The sequence below is a fragment of the Pteronotus mesoamericanus genome, unplaced genomic scaffold, assembly GCF_021234165.1.
Source record: "Pteronotus mesoamericanus isolate MK-2021 breed Mesoamerican mustached bat unplaced genomic scaffold, CSHL_Meso_final scaffold_165, whole genome shotgun sequence".
NCBI classification, from domain to species: domain Eukaryota; kingdom Metazoa; phylum Chordata; class Mammalia; order Chiroptera; family Mormoopidae; genus Pteronotus; species Pteronotus mesoamericanus.
In genome coordinates, this window is record NW_026555307.1 from 9,441,931 (window position 1) to 9,457,380 (window position 15,450).

General features: G+C 45.7%; 1 protein-coding gene across 2 annotated transcripts; it reads right to left on the reverse strand.

The window, feature by feature from the left end:
- Nucleotides 1-725: 725 nt before the first annotated feature.
- On the reverse strand, nucleotides 726-8,377 carry PPP1R14A (protein phosphatase 1 regulatory inhibitor subunit 14A). 2 transcript variants are annotated; one of them, XM_054589096.1, is made up of 4 exons: nucleotides 8,148-8,377; nucleotides 6,008-6,088; nucleotides 5,417-5,449; nucleotides 726-4,480 (listed from the first exon to the last, which is right to left on the reverse strand). In XM_054589096.1, the coding sequence occupies exons 1-4, from the start codon at nucleotides 8,346-8,348 to the stop codon at nucleotides 4,352-4,354; spliced, it is 444 nt and encodes a 147-aa protein (XP_054445071.1). In that variant the 5' UTR covers nucleotides 8,349-8,377; the 3' UTR covers nucleotides 726-4,351. The 2 variants fall into 2 exon arrangements, with proteins under 2 accessions (XP_054445071.1, XP_054445072.1); XM_054589097.1 differs by lacking the exon at nucleotides 5,417-5,449.
- Nucleotides 8,378-15,450: the final 7,073 nt, after the last annotated feature.

Consider the following 15,450-nt stretch of genomic DNA (forward strand, 5'->3'; position numbering starts at 1 on the left):
TGGGGGTCTTTCAGGGCAATGCAGCCAAATAATATCTAGGGCTGGAATCATCTCACTCACTCACTGCTGTGTCTGGAAGTTGATGCTGGCCATTAATCAGAAAGCAAAGCCTCTCTCTTCACCTTGGGCTTCCTCACAACATGGTGGCTATACTCCAAGAGCAAGCATGCCAAGGGAACCAAACTGAAGCCTTATTATGACCTAGTCTCAGAAATCACTGTTTTGGACTGAGTGTTTGAGCCCCTCCTGAATTTATATGTTGGAGCTCTAACCACCAATGTGATGGTATTTGGAGGTGGGGCTTTAAAAGGTAATCAGGATTAGATGATGTCATGAGGACAGGACTCTGGTCTGATGGGAATGGTGTTCACTTAAGAACAGACCCCTGAGAGCTTAGTCTCTTTCTGACATGGGAAAACATAGCGAGAAGACAGCAATCTGCAAGCTGGGAAGACCTTGCCAGAACCCAACCATGCTGGCATCCTGATCTCAGATTTACCAATGTTTAGAACTGTGAAGAAATTGATTTGTTTAAACCACCCAATCTAAGGTATTTTGTTATGGCAGCTTGAGACAGTCACTCAGCACCACTTCCATCACATTTTTTGTTAGAAGCCAAGTCACTGAGGCTGGTCTGTGTTCAAGACAAGGCAAATAGACCACCTTTGATGGGAAGCATAGCAAAAAAATTTGTGGACATGTTACAGTATGATTCTACAGTTTCTTTTTATTAACCCCATAGTTTTATTCTTTACATTTAGGTCTTCATTTCATTTGGAGTCTACCTTCATGTGGTGTGAAGTAAGAATACATTTTTTTCTCCTCCAGATAGTGAGCCAATTTTCTCAAAGCCAGAGAGAGCAATCCATCCTTTCCCCCATGAAATGGCAGTGCCAGCTCTATTGTTTTGTTATGTTTCTATACATTCCTGGGTCTGCCTGTGAGTCTGTTGTTTCTTCGGTGTATCCATCCATTCTTGCACCAACATCACACTATTTTTATTATTATGGCTTTGCAATCTCTCTTCATATCTGGCAGAGCAAGCATTCCCCTTTCCTTTTTAATGTTGACTTAGCTATTTGTACAGCTTTATTCCTCCATTAAAAATTTTGAAATACGTTTGCCAAATAGCTTTTGAAAAATCCTTCTGGAACTTTTATTGAAATTGCTTTCAATTTGTTGGCAAATTTGGAAAGAATTGGCATGTGGATAATATTAAGCTATCCTATTCAAGGACCTGAATGGTGTAATTTTTTTCAGATTATCTTCTATACCTTTTATCAGCATTTAAAGATTTTTCAATTATAGGCTTATGCATTTTTATGTTGTTTGAAAAAATATAGTTTTTATTGCTATTGAAAACTATATGGTTTTTTAAAAATTATGTTTTAATTGGTTATTACAGAGTTGGTGAATAATATTGATTCTTGTAGGTTGATCTTCTATCAACCACAATAATCTTTTTGCTAAGGGCCTTCCCACCCTCTTTATTATGAGGGCAAGAAGTATTTCCAAGACATTTTAGCCAGTTGTGAATACCAATCATATCATTGATGCAAGTCCATTTCTAATAGTTATCTATCATTCTAATCAGCAAAGCCACTGGCTGGTGTTGGTCAAGGATGAAGATAGGTGAGTGCTTTGTAGTAGCTTCCTCAGAGCTTGCTCTTTTAATGCAGTGTGCTGACCACCCAACCCTGGGGTGTAGCAGTAAAACAACTCAGCCACGAGAGGGAGCTGAGGCCTCACTGCCACACGAGGAGGGTTACTGTAGTGCGGCCACCAGGGGGCACTGTCGTTAGGTAAGCACTTCTGTGCCAGGCGGTGTTGCAGACATCAGGAACATAGCCATGTTCAAGATAAGCGAGGAGTTAATATTCTAAAGGTGGGAGAATGTAGACAGATGATAAAATGATAGGTAATTTCAGGGTGTAATAAATTCTATGGAGAAAAGAATGCAGGGCGTCAGGACAGAGACTGAGTGTGGCTTCTTACATGAGGGGCTCAAGGGCACATCTCTGAGACTACAGCTAAATGAGGATAAGGAACTCAGAGAAGAGTGATCTGTGCAGCAGGAAGGTATCCCTGGGTCCTGGAGGGGAAGAGCCTGATGGATGGAGTGGTTAGCACAGGCAAGGGACAGAGGACAGGGATGAAGGGAGAGTGGTGACAGGGCAGAGCACAGAGGGGAGGACCTCAGCTTCTGCTCTGCAAGCAAGTCCTGTGGAGGACTGTGATATGAAAGACGCCAGAGCCGTGACCGGCATGACTCCGTTGGTTGGGTGTCATCCCTCAAAGCAAAAGGTCACCAGTTGGATTCTCAGGAACAATGCTTATGTGCCTGACACTAGTTTATGGCCCATGCATTTAAGCCTCACAACAACCCTCGGAGATAGGTACTATTATAATTTAGTTCTACAGATGTGGAAACTGAGGCACAGAAAGGTTAAGCAACTTGCTCAATATCGCACAGCTAGGAAGTAGGACAAATGGCATTTGAATCCAGGTTCTTACCCACTATGGTATGCTACTTCCCAATGCTTTTGTAGTTGCCTTGTTTTCAGTCAAGGTGTACTGCCTTTTTTATAGGCTCTCTCAGAGAGCTATGAGAAGTCACTAACACTTTAGTATGAATCAGTCAATCTCTTCCTGCCACTAAGAATAACAATCATTGCTATGGCTTATAGAAGTGCTGTAGTGTAGGAATTAAGTAGTTGGACTCTGGAGTCATAATGCCTAAAACTGAAGTCCAGTGCCACTTCCCAGCTTTGGGCAAGTGACTTTGGGCAAGTGACATCACTAATCTGGGCCTCAGTTTTCTCATCTGTGAAGTCCCCATTTTCCCTAATGAGGAAACCGAGAGGCACACCCACAACTTTAGAACCTGGGTTTGAGCACCTACCATCTCCACAAAGATAAGGAACCAAAAGCAGGTTCTGTGAGAGGGAAGTCCAGGGTTTCTTAGGCCTAAGTGGGTGTCCTGGGAGATGAGCCCCAGTGCTTGAATGGCAGGAAGTGGGATATCTCCAGTCTCCACACATTTGTGTGGAGGGAAGGGGGCACTGGAAGCCAGAGGCCCATCTCTGCAGAGACAGCAAGATAACCTGAGGGTTGGGCAAGCCAGGCACACCTGCATGCTCCTCTTCTTCAGGGCACCTTCTCGTCCTGCCATGGAAGTGCAGGTCCCCTGGGATAGGAGGGGTGGCTGATCCGGGCCAGGCTGCTGAGCAGCTCCGAGTGGGAACTGGGGCTGGGGCCCCCACTTCAGTCAGAAGAAGCTTTATCTTGAGGGAACGGGGGAGACACTCTAGCTCTGGCCCTGCCAGTCCTTGGTGCAACCCCAGCTGCACTCCATCTCCTGACTACCCAACTGAGACCACTGGTACAAATAGACCTGCTATTAAAATACTGAAATATCTTCCAGTTTTAGGTAAATACTTGCTTCTGATGCCCAGCATCTCCCCCAGGACCCTTCAGGCCTCCCCATCAGGGACTTTCCTGATCAAGCCCTGGGAGACTTGCCCATGCTGATTGGTGGAGGGTCCAGCCAATATTTTTTATCTTCCCTGGCTCAGCATCGATGCCAATCCCTTCAGCCACAAGTTTAGAGTCCTCAGATATGGGAATCCATTTCACACAAACACCTATGCATCCTTCAAAGACCTGCCTCAATATCACTTTCTTCAGGAAGCCCTCCAAAATTTTTTCACCACGCCAAGAGTGAATGGCTCCCTCTACTCCCTGAGCTTGCAAGTATCTTGGACCATTCAGCACTTTGTCCTAATCCTCTGCACACAGGCCCTCCTCCCCCTCCAGTGCGTGAGCACCTGATGCCAGGACCATGTTCTGCTCCTCTTTCTGGTCTCAATTCTAACGGCCAGTACCCAATACAATTCATGGAATGGATGAATATTCATGTTGTAGTGATACCGGGCATATTTGGTCTTGTGCATCCCTTGTGGCCCAAGGACCACAGGCTGTCATTCCCACAGGACCCAAGTGCCACCAGCACACTGGGGCCTTACTAGCTAGGACTGGACCAAGGCTGAGGGGAGGTGAGAACAGGATGTGAATCCAGGGATGCAAGGTCAGCAGGGCCTGTTCTCATGCTCTCTGGCCGAGAAGGAGTGATTCTCCATCTGTCTGGGCCAGCTGCACATACTGGGACACAAGAAGGCCAGCAGGAGAGAAGGAGATTTGCGGGGGTGGAGCTGGGGGAAGCCCAGAGTGATCAGAGAGAGGAAAAACAGGTGCTTGGTGTTATTGTTAGAGAACCATAAAGTACTACTTATAAACAAGCCAGGAAGGCACTAGGAGTGGGGGACAGAGGGGCCACAGAGGTGACAGAGTGTCAAGGCAGCGCGGTCCGGGCCCGGTCCTGGAGGGGGCTCAGGCTGCGGTCACTGGAGGGGCTGAGCTGGCGGAGGCCTGGTTGCTTGTGGAGGCCTCGTAGCTTCACCAACAGCTCCTGGATGAAGTCCTGAGGACAGGGCAGAGGGTGCTGAGAACACAGGGAGCGGTAGGGGTCCCTGCCCAGCCCAGCCCCTCTGACCTGGGCCCCTCCTTCTGCTTCCCGATCAGTGAGAGGGGGTGAAGGTGAAGTTAGGGAGGGGGAGAGCCTATAAAGATAGAGAAGACTGAGGGGGAAGAAAGAGAGAGATGGGAGAACGCAAAAGCGTGAAAGAGGTAACAGGGAACGAGAGAGATGGGGACAAAGACAGAAAAAGAGACGGGGGTGGGGGAGGAGAGAGATGGAAAGAGACAGAGACCAGAACACAGAGACAGAGATAAACAGAGAGATGCAGAGATAGAGTCAGAGGGAGAGACAAAAGGACAGAGTAAAAAACAGAGCCACAGAGAGACATCCGACAGGTTTCCCAGGCCAACAGATCACCAGGAGGGCCCCCAGGGAGAGGCCTGAGCCTCCAGGGCAGACAGACACACAATGACGTTTGTCCCTCAGGCAGCCCAGAGCTAGAGAAACATGAATATTTTTCCCTTTTAAAGCAGGGAAGGAAGTGGGAGGGGTTCGGTTGTGCAGCTTCAGGGCCTGGCGGGGGCGGGGGTGGGGGGGCCCTTCCCAGAGGCAGGACAGAGAGACCCAGGGTGAAGGAGGCAGTCACAGGGGGGAGAGAGTGGCAGCACCGCAGACAGAGCACAGCAGAGGAAGAAACAGGAGACAGATGGGGGAGCCTCTCAGCAGGGAGGAGATAATGGAGGCCCAGTGGCAGATGGGGAGAGAGGAGACTAGGAGTAAGGAAGATAAAAGACCCCACTGGAAAGAGAAAAGGGCTCCCCAGAGTTCCTTCTGCACATCCTGGGCCTGGCCAGCTTTCCCCTGTTCCCCAGAGACCCCCACCCCCATCAGGGCACAGGAGTCCAGAACAGGGCCTGCAAGTGGGAAAGGAAAACTCACCTCTGTGGGGTTGGTGCAAGATTTCAGGAGCTCCTACCCACACCCGCCCACGCAAAAAAAAAAAAAAAAAAAAGTAAATCACTAACAACACCTCCACCCCTCAAGCCCCTTCCCTTTACCAACAAAGCCTCAAGCAACAGACTATGAAGTCAGACTCCAAGGTAGATTTCCCACCTGGCTTCAAGGGAGGAACACAGTCTGAGGGCCTTATCAAATAACTGGGGGCAGGTCTGAGTCAAGAAACTCTAGATCCAGAGAGGGCAAGAAAGTCACACAGAATTTCTTGCCTGTAGGAGAGAACAGCCCATAAAAGCCAGACTGCCGGGGCTTTGACTCCCAGCTCTGCCCCTTCTGAGCAGTGTGACTCTGAGCAAGTGATTAAACCTCCAGATGCTCACATTCCTCATCTGGAAAATGGAGATGAGTGTCTACTTCATAGGGTTTTGTGAGGATTAAATAAGTTAATAAGTGTAAAGCAATTGAAATAGTGCCTGTCACTCAGGAAGTGCTCAATAAATCTGGTAACCATTGCTATGATTGTTCGGGAGGGACAAGGTGCAGGACTGGGGGGCAGCTTTCCCTTCCACCTACCTGGATTTTATGGCTTCTGTCCTCTTCACTCTCCAATTCCAACAACTCATCAATGTTGACTTCATCAGGCATGTCGGCCTCCTAAGGCAGGGAGGAGGGGCTAGTCAGGGGCTCCTTCACCCCCACCCCATGCCTTTGTCGAGGGGCTCTGGAGGAACCCCAGGGCCCCCAGAACCCAGCTGGCAGTTCTGGAGCAATAATGCGGCAGTCAGGGACAGCACCACCAAGGCGGGACATCTGGGTCGTTGGGGGGAGGAGTGACAGATGGGCTGACAGAGGCCCAGGGCCTGTACCAACTAGAATGCTTGGGCCCCGGGGACCTCAGGGCTGGAATGGGTCTCTATGCTTGGTCCCAGTTCCCACAGCTGGAAGCAGGCCTGGTTGAGTTTTGGAATGTCAGATTCTGGGATTCAGTAGAGGGGCTGGCTCTGCCCTTTCAAGGAAAAGTCTAAGAGCTAGGTATGGAGGAGGGGAGCAGCAGGCCAGAACCTGCTGGGGTTGGCCCTTGCCCCAGGAGACAGGAAGGAGCACAGGGGGCCAAAGTGTAATCCCTTGTGTCCAAGGAGATCAGGAGAAGACCACCAAGGCCCCCCGAGGTGTGTGGGATGAACCATGAGCTCACCTTTGAGTAACTAAGAAGGGGATTCCTAGTATGGCCTCTTGGGCCAGAGGGCCAAACTCAGGCTGGCTCAATATCCATACAGGGGACAGAACTCAGCTGTCTGAGCAAGAGATGTCAAGAGACTACAGATTTTTTCCTCCCCCACCCAAAGTTTTGCTGACTTTAGTGCAGCCTTCAGGACCGGGTGGTCTGGCATTCAGCAGAAGCATGGAGTATCCGTAAGTGTGTTACACGCCTGTGTGTGTGTCTCTGTGCCAAGGGGCCAGGGTCAGTGTGCGGATGCAGAGGTACGTGGCATTGTGTGTATGGCCTGCACAGGGGCCTGTGGTCCTGTGTGTGAGAGGTGTATGACTCTGGCTTAACGTCATGTGTTACAGGCAGCCATTGTGCCACTGCCTGAGAGTGTGACCTCATAGGATGCCACCTACCCCTAGCAACTGGACTTGTTTGTCCATCTCTATGAACCCATGTGTGTCTGAGAACAGAGGGACCTCATATCACTGTGAGGCATCATAGCTTCTACCCTTTCACACTGTGCTCACTATTTCTGCATCCTATGTGTCTGTATACTGCTGTGACCATCAGGTACCTGGGACTGTATTCCATGGCATTGTATGTGTTGTATCAAATATGACTTCAATCAGAGGCTCCAGTGAAATGTGTGTCTGTCTGTAGCCTATGTGTCAACATATGAGGCTATAGGTTACACCCTATGTGTCCAGGGGCAGCTGTAGTTTCTGCTATTGTATGCCCATATGTACCTACAGCTTATGCTGTTTTCTGTCTGATCATTTCTGTCATGTTATATCTGAGTGGCTGCAGCTCATATCATGTGGATATTGTTTTGGCCTTTAGGGAATAACGGTTACACTTAGTTGTAGCTATCATAGCTTGTACTGTGAGTTGCTAAAGCTTGTACTGGTATATACCTATGAAGAGCTGTAACTGGAGTCCTTTTGTGTGGGTATAGTTGTGTTGTGTGTCTGCATACAGCTGTGGCCTGTGCTACTGTGTCCAGGATGCCTGTGGCTGTAACATATGTTGATCTGTAAGTGACCACAGCTTCTGTCCTTGAGACTCTGTGTATGGCTGTTGCTTTTCTCAGTAGGTCTGTGACTGGCTATAGCTTGTCACTGTGTATGTTTGTGAATACTGTTGCATCTCTGTGTGGTTGTATCTCCTAGTCACCATGTCTATGTTTGGCTTTAAGACGTCCCCTCCCCCAAACCCTTTCTCTAGATATGGCTGCTGCGATTCCCCAACTTTGCCTCCCCACCCCATAGATGATAAGTCCCTGGCCCTCCTCAAATGTTCGGGCACACCTCTGATGACTCCATTGTGTGTCTCTCTGTGTCCACAAGCAGAATACCATCGAGGGTGGGTGGCCAGGCCAAAGAGTCTAGTGAGTGCCTGACCCCTGGGTGTGCATGTTCAACAGTGAGCACAAGCAACCAAAGATCCCAAGGACGTAGGATGCCCAAGACCTCCCCTACGCCCCCATACCCCTCCCTGCCTCACCCTGCCGCGGTACAGCTCCTCCAAGCGCCCGTCAATCCACTTCTCCACGTCCAGCCGCCTTTGCAGCTCCCGCCTGTCGTACTTGACTGTGACACGCGCATGTCGTTTCTGCAACCCCCCGGGGCTGCCCCCCGGCCCGCAGGCCCGCGACGGAGCCTGTAGCTTGCTCAGCACCCGCTTGCCCAGCCGCTGAGCTGCCATCCCGTCCCTGCCCCGAGCCCCGCGTAGCAAAGTACGCCTCGCCTCCAGCCTAGGGGGGACCTCTTACGGGGCGGGGCGGGGCGGGGCGGGGCGGAGGCGGCTGGGGGCGGGGGCTTGGGCTAGCGTGGGGGGCCGGCCCCGCCCCAGACGCCCCGGGCCTCAGTTTCCCAGCTTGCAGCGTGAGGACTGGCCGCTGCACCTGTGTTGAAGCCCGCAGCGGAGCCGGGCTCAGGTATGGGCGGGGTGCGGGAGCCCCAGACTAGGCTCGGCATCTGGGACTCCAGGGAACTAGATCCAGGGGACGCGGTCCCGGGACAAGCTCTGGAGAACCGGCCTGTCTGCGCCCTCTGGCGGTTGCAAGAAACGGTGCAGGAGCCCCCATGCCACCTTTCTTTGCCAGGGAACACCAAGCCATAGTACTCAATACATCGTTTGTTAGTTGTTTCATTTATTCATTCATCCGTGCATTGCATTTATTCCTCCATTTATTCACTCACTCTATAAATATTTATTGAGTAGAGCAGGCACTGTTCTAGACACTGGGGATAGAGCAGTGAACAGAAAAGGCCAATCCTCATGGAGTTGACATTCTTCTGGTGGAGACAGTCAGAAAACATAAGTATGTACAGTACATTATTCAACATATTAGAATATCATAAATTCTATGCAGGAATAGGAAGCAGAAAAAAAGAGAAATGTAGTAAGGGCGGGGTGTTAATTTTAGCAAGGGTGACCAGACAAGTCCTTTACTTCTCAGGTCTTCCCATACTTCTAATCATAAGCAGTAAGAATAATACTTTAAAACTTAAATTTGGCCATGTCCTTCCCCTGCTTAAAACTCTCCATAACTAAGCAACGATTTCTTAGATATTGTTGACAAAAAATATATATATATATCTCCACCTGGCTGGTATAGCTCACTGGATTGAGCACGGGCCTGCAAACCAAAAGGTCACTGGTTCAATTCCCAGTTAGAGCACATGCCTGGGTTGCAGGCCAAGTCCCCAGTAGGAGGCAAGCGAGAGGCAACCACACATTGATGTTTCTCTCCCCCTCTTTCTCCCTCCCTTTCCCTCTCTCTAAAAAATAAATAAATGAAATCTTTTTTAAAAGTTAAAAAAATAAAAATAAATAAAACATCCAAACCTGTAGAGAATTTTTATAAGTTTGAGCCACACTGAGGACGTATGTCAGGGAAAAAGATCTCAAAATGCTTCAGTGAATTTTGCAGCTTCTTTCTTGTATTTAAGGAGGGAACTAAGGAAGATTATGGGAAGGTGAGAGAAAGCAATGTAGGGACGGGATTACAGATAGTTAAGATCATGTGTTCCCTTGAGGGTGATTAAGTTTATTTCAAAGGTGTGTTAACCCTGATGCATAGAAACAATGGACAGGGCTTAAGGCCAAGATAAACCTTTTACTAAAAAGTTATAGGCCTCTCTCTACCCACAATGACCTGCCCAGTTAGGAATTTATGATCAGATTACTCAGTGAGGTTGTTTTTTTTCATCCACACATGATATCTAATTTATCTATTTTTTCTTTTGTTGCTTGTGCGTTTTTCTTTTTTAATAATACTATGGACTTAAAAAAAAAAAAAAGGAGGTGTTTTATGGAAAGTAATGTCCATAAAACACTTCACAGGGTGTACATGTACACAGGATGATCTAAAAATGAATTCCTAACTGGGCAGGTCATGGTGAGTAGTCAGGCCCAGACTTGTAACTCTTTATTTTTTTATTTTATTTTTTTAAAGATTTTGTTTATGTATTTATTTTTTAGAAAGAGGGGAAGAGGAGGAAGAAAGAAAGAGAGAAACATTGATGTGAGAGAGAAACATCAATCAGGTGCGCCCTGACCAAGGACCAAACCTGCAACCCAGGTCTTGTGCCCTGATCAGGAATCAAACTGGCAAGCTTTCACCTTGAGGGGTTGACACCCAACCAACGGAGTCACATCTGTCAGGGGAGGCCTATAACTTTTTAGTAAAAGTTTATCTTTGCCTTAACCAAGCCTTGTCCATTGTTTCTGTGCATCTAACTTAACACACCTTTGAAATACCTCTTTTCAGACACCTCCTCTTAATACCTGTCCACCCCTTTAGACCCCTCCCTCCATAACCTCTCCTGTAATCTGATCCCCGCCTTGCTTTCTCCCACCCTCATGTAATCTTTCCTGCTTAATTTCAAATGCATAAAAGAAACCCCAAAACTTATTTTCCAGAGCACTTGAAATCTTGCTCCCAGCATATGCTGTTAGTTTGGCTGAAATAAAACCTTATAAAAATTCTCTATAGTTTTGGACATTTCTTACATCATCAAGGAAGTGAAACGAAAAAATTGCAAATCACATATTTGTATCTAAAATAAATAAAGTCATGCAATTCAATAACCCAATTTAAAAATGGACAAAGGATCCGAATAGACATTTGTCTAAAAAAATATATGTAAAAGACAATAAGCACATTGCCCTGACTAGTGTGGCTCAGTTGGTTGGGCATTGTCCTGGATAGTGAAGTGTCACCAGTTCGATTCCTGCTCTGGGCACATGTCTGGGCTGGGTTGTGGGTTTGGTCGCCAGTCCCCACTGTCCTCCACATGCAAGACGCAACCTGTTGATGCTTCTCTCTTGCATCGATGTTTTTTTCCCTCTTTCTCCTTCCCTTCTACTCTCTCTAAAACTGAATAAATAAAATCTTCAACAACAACAAAAGACAATAAGCACATTAAAAGATGTTCAACATCACTAGTTATCAAAAAAATGCAAATCAAAGCCACAATGAAATACCACAAAAAAATGTGTATATGCATATTCATGGCAGCCAAAAGGTAGAAACAACCCAGCCCATCAACTGATGAATAAACAAATAAAAGTGGTATAGCCATAGAATGGAACATTATTTATCAAAAAAGAGAAATTAAGTACAAACATTTGCTACAACATGGATGAAACTTGAAAACATACTAAGTGAAAGAAGCTAGACACAAAAGGCTACATATTGTATGACTCTATTTATATAAAATGTTAAGAGTAAGTAAATCCTTTGACAGAAAATAGCTGGTGGTTGCTTGGGGCTGAGAGAATTGAGGGTCAGGGGGAATGACTGCTAAAGAGTATGGGGTTTCTTTTTGAGAATGGATTGTAGTGATAGTTGCACAACTCCATAAATACACTAAAAACCATTGAATTATACACTTTAAAAAGACGAATTGCATGGCAAGTTATATCTCAATAAAGTTGTTATATTAAGGGAAAACAAAAAACAAAAAACTGTCCACAGCTCCTCATTGCCCTGAGCCTGAAGGCCAGGTTCCTGAGTTTACACTCAGCTCCAGGCATGGTCGCATCTTAGCAGCTTTGCAATGGCAGTTCCCCCTGTCAGGAAAGCTCTTCCCCAGAGTAAATCACCAGGGCTCACTCCATCTTCCTCAAATGTCACCTGTTGAGTGAGGTCTTCCCTAACCACCCTACTTTTACTCTTTTTACTTATTGTCTGTTTTCCAACCAGTGGTGTCCCAAAGGGAGGGCAATAAAAGTGGTCCACCTTGGGTACAGGCAAAAAGGGGTATACTGTCTGTAGAGAATTTGAAAATAATAATAAAACTGACCAAAAGTTGGTCACATTTATTTTTTAATTTTTAATGTATTATTTATTATTTTATATTTATTTATCAGAGAGAGAATGGGGAGGGAGGGAGGAGGAGGGGGACAGAGAGAGAGAGAGAGAAATGTTAGCCTGCCATTCCACCCATCCATGCACCCACTGGTTGAGTCTTGCCTGTGCCCTGACCAGGGAGCGAACCCAAAACCCTGTCATATCAGGACAACACTCTAACCAACTGAGCTACCCAGCCAAGGCTGGCCAAATTTTTACTGTACCATGCACTGACAATTCTATACAGTATCAGTGATAAAATGATCCTCCTACCCCCAGGAAAAAGTCTTTCGTTAGTCTATTTACTAAACAATTAGTATAGGGTTTTAAAAATATATAGCTAAGCTTGGAATTACATATTTTTATTACTCTATCCTTTAGTAAATATTTATATTCATTTTCTATTGCCGCACAATAAGTGCACAATACACACTTATTATCTCAGTTTCCGTGGATCAGTTTAGTCATGGCTTAGCTGGGCCCTCTGCTCCAGAATCGCCAGTTTACCATCCAGGTATGAGGCTGCAGTTTCATCAGGGACTTGACTGGAGGAAAGACCTGCTTCTAACCACTTGAGGGATTTGGTCTTCATTTTCCTACTTGTTGTCCATGGGGGTTCCTCTTGGCTCTTTGAGGCCACCTACAGTTCCTTGCTGTGTGACCTTCTCCACAGGTCCTCTCACAATGTGGGAGATTACCGTATTTTGCTATGTATAATGCACACCCATGTTTATGGTCCAAACTTTCAGCAAAAAAAAAATCTTTCGTTTTAATTTTTTAACTCAATTATTTATTTATAAACAAAACCGATTATTGTATTTCAGGGTATTATGTTGCATACAGATGTCATTATTGCTTTCTAGAGTTACGTTTTTGACACATAAGCATAAATTAAAAAGTTAAAAACATTTACAAAGATATGGAATTAGTACTACCCACATATAATGCACATCCTTATTTTTCCCTCAAACATTTTGGAAAAACAGTGTGCATTACACATGGCAGAATATGGTATTTCTTTCAAAGCCATCAAGGAGGATCTCTCTCTACAGTCCACTGACATGGGGTTTTATATAGTGTAATGTAATCATGAACTTCCTTTGCCATATTCTGTTGGTTAGGATCAAGACCCAGGGCCTGCCTACACTGAAGGGGAGAGGATTATACAGACTGCGAACAGGCGGCTGCCCAACATCTTTTTGCCATGATGTTCTATAGGGAAATTAATACAGGCACACCTTTTGTTTTGTTTTGTTTTTTTGCACTTTGCTTTTGCACTTCACAGATGTTGTATTCTGACAAATTGAAGGCAAAACACTCCACCGGCAAAAAGATTACAATTTCCTTTAAACTTGCTTTACTGTCATGGTCTGGAATTAACCTCAGTATCTCCAAGGTTGGCCTGTATAGAGAACTCCCAGAGTTAACCTCTGACATCTAAAGATTCACTCCTGATCAGTGTGGCTCAGCTGGTTGGACATTGTCCCACAAGACAAAAGGTCACTGGTTCAATTCCCTGTCAGGGCACATGCCTGGGTTGGGTCCCAGGTAGGGGTGCATTTGAGAGGCATCTGACTGATGTTTCTCTCCCTCTCTTTCTTGACCACCTTGCCCTCACTTTAAAAATAAAAAAAAAATTGTTTTAAATTAAAAATCAAGATTCAGCTTTATGGTTTATTCTGAAGATAAGTTCATAACAATCTGGAATCAGTTGGGCTTGTATCAGTCACAGTTCAAGTCTCCCATCTCTGTGATTCTACATATTCTTGCATTTAAATAATAGATTAGATATTACAATGATGGCACTATGATCATAAAGGTGAAGAAACTATTCTGCCATTCTACATTTTTTTTTTTTTTTGGAGTTTCTGTGTTTAAATTTTAAAACAGTGCATCAGGTTATGAACAGCTAGGTGTAATATTTTTATTTGGTAAATGCCAATTTTCATTCATACGTGACATTCTATTGAATTTGAGTAATATCTCTAAAATTGAAATTTATTCACATTCAATTGTTAATTTTAAGATAAAAGAACAAATAAAATAATGATTATTATTAAAAATAATTTTCTGGGAAAGAGGAGATATAAAAAAAACTAGTTCCATCACTGTTCCCAACATTGTAAAGGGAGTTCCAACAGGGCAGGAATTTTGCTTTGTTTGCTGTTGTATCTTCTCCAGCATTGTTGTAAATGCTGGAGTTCCTGGCTCATAGTGGGTACTCAATGAATGTACTGAATGGATAGATGAATGAATGAATGAGCGAGCCTGTGCCTTCTCTCCAGCCTCCCCTCTTACTATACAGTCTTCTCAGTCTTCCAGTTCAAGCTTGGGCTTAGTGGGCCAGGGTGGGGGTGGAGCACTCATGCTGAAGAGACCTTTGGCCCACATTCAGACTCTTGCTCTGGAGTCCCAGGACCTCACTGCAAGATTAAAGAGGATGGCTGGCATAAAACTGTAATTATTTCAGATAAACATCATTTTATCCAGTTAAGGCTCTTCATACCAGGGGCGGGCAAATGTAGGCCTACTATTGCCCTGGCTGGTATGGCTCAGTGGATTGGGTGCTGGCTTGTGAACTGAAAAGTTGCTGGTTCAACTCCCAGTCAGTGCACATGCCTGGATTTTGGGCCAGGTCCCAGGTTGGAGGTGTGACATTTCTCTCTGACATTGATGTTTTTCTTCCCCTCTCTCTGAAAATAAATGAATAAAATATATTTTTTAAAAAGTAGGTTCACAGTTGTAATACAAATAAATAATACAAAAATTAATAAATAACAATACAAGAATAAACTGTTTCCTGTACTCTCAACTATAAACTTACTTCTGTCAGGAGGGAAACTAAAAATAGTGGAAATGGGCCTAGCTCCTGTAACACTCTGCTGTCTTTCTTTAGAACTTTTGCTTTTTGCTGTTCTCGATTCCTGGAATGTTTGTCCATTAGCCTTTCGTTTCTGTCAGTGTCCATTTTCAAAACCACCTCCTCATGGGCCCTCCTCTACTACCCAGCTCAATAGGTCTCCTTTGCTATTTTCTTCTACTCCTATACCTGTCCGACTCCATCCTCCTTTTGAGATTCAGTTCCTTTCCTGGAAGCTCCCCTGGCCCCCAAGCTGGGTCAAGTGCTTCCTCTCAGCTTCCCTCCTTTCGGTTCTGATTACTCTTGCCTGTGCTTTTCCCTTCACTGCCATGACACCTATCCCAGTTTGGTGAATAATTTGTCTTCATCCCAGGTTCCTATGGAGATAGAGCCTGAAGCTGCTGTTCATTCATGAGTCTGTAACTTCCTCAGGGAAAGCCCACTCTGGCCCATTTTCCCACTGAATGGGGAACTTGTCTGGGTTCCCATCATCCATCACCCGGTCACATCCCTAATCACTCTGCCCTATGATTCCGTCATCAGTCGTCACTGCTCAGGACTACTCCTGTCTGGTGACTCCGGGAGTA

Excerpts from the sequence above, each read along its gene's own strand:
- PPP1R14A (XM_054589096.1), bottom strand. The coding sequence starts at position 8,348 with ATGGCAGCTCAGCGGCTGGGCAAGCGGGTGCTGAGCAAGCTACAGGCT. Across the intron at positions 6,089-8,147 it reads AGGAGCTGTACCGCGGCAGG|GAGGCCGACATGCCTGATGA; the intron begins GTGAGGCAGGGA and ends TCCCTGCCTTAG. Across the intron at positions 5,450-6,007 it reads ACAGAAGCCATAAAATCCAG|GAGCTCCTGAAATCTTGCAC; the intron begins GTAGGTGGAAGG and ends GGGTGTGGGTAG.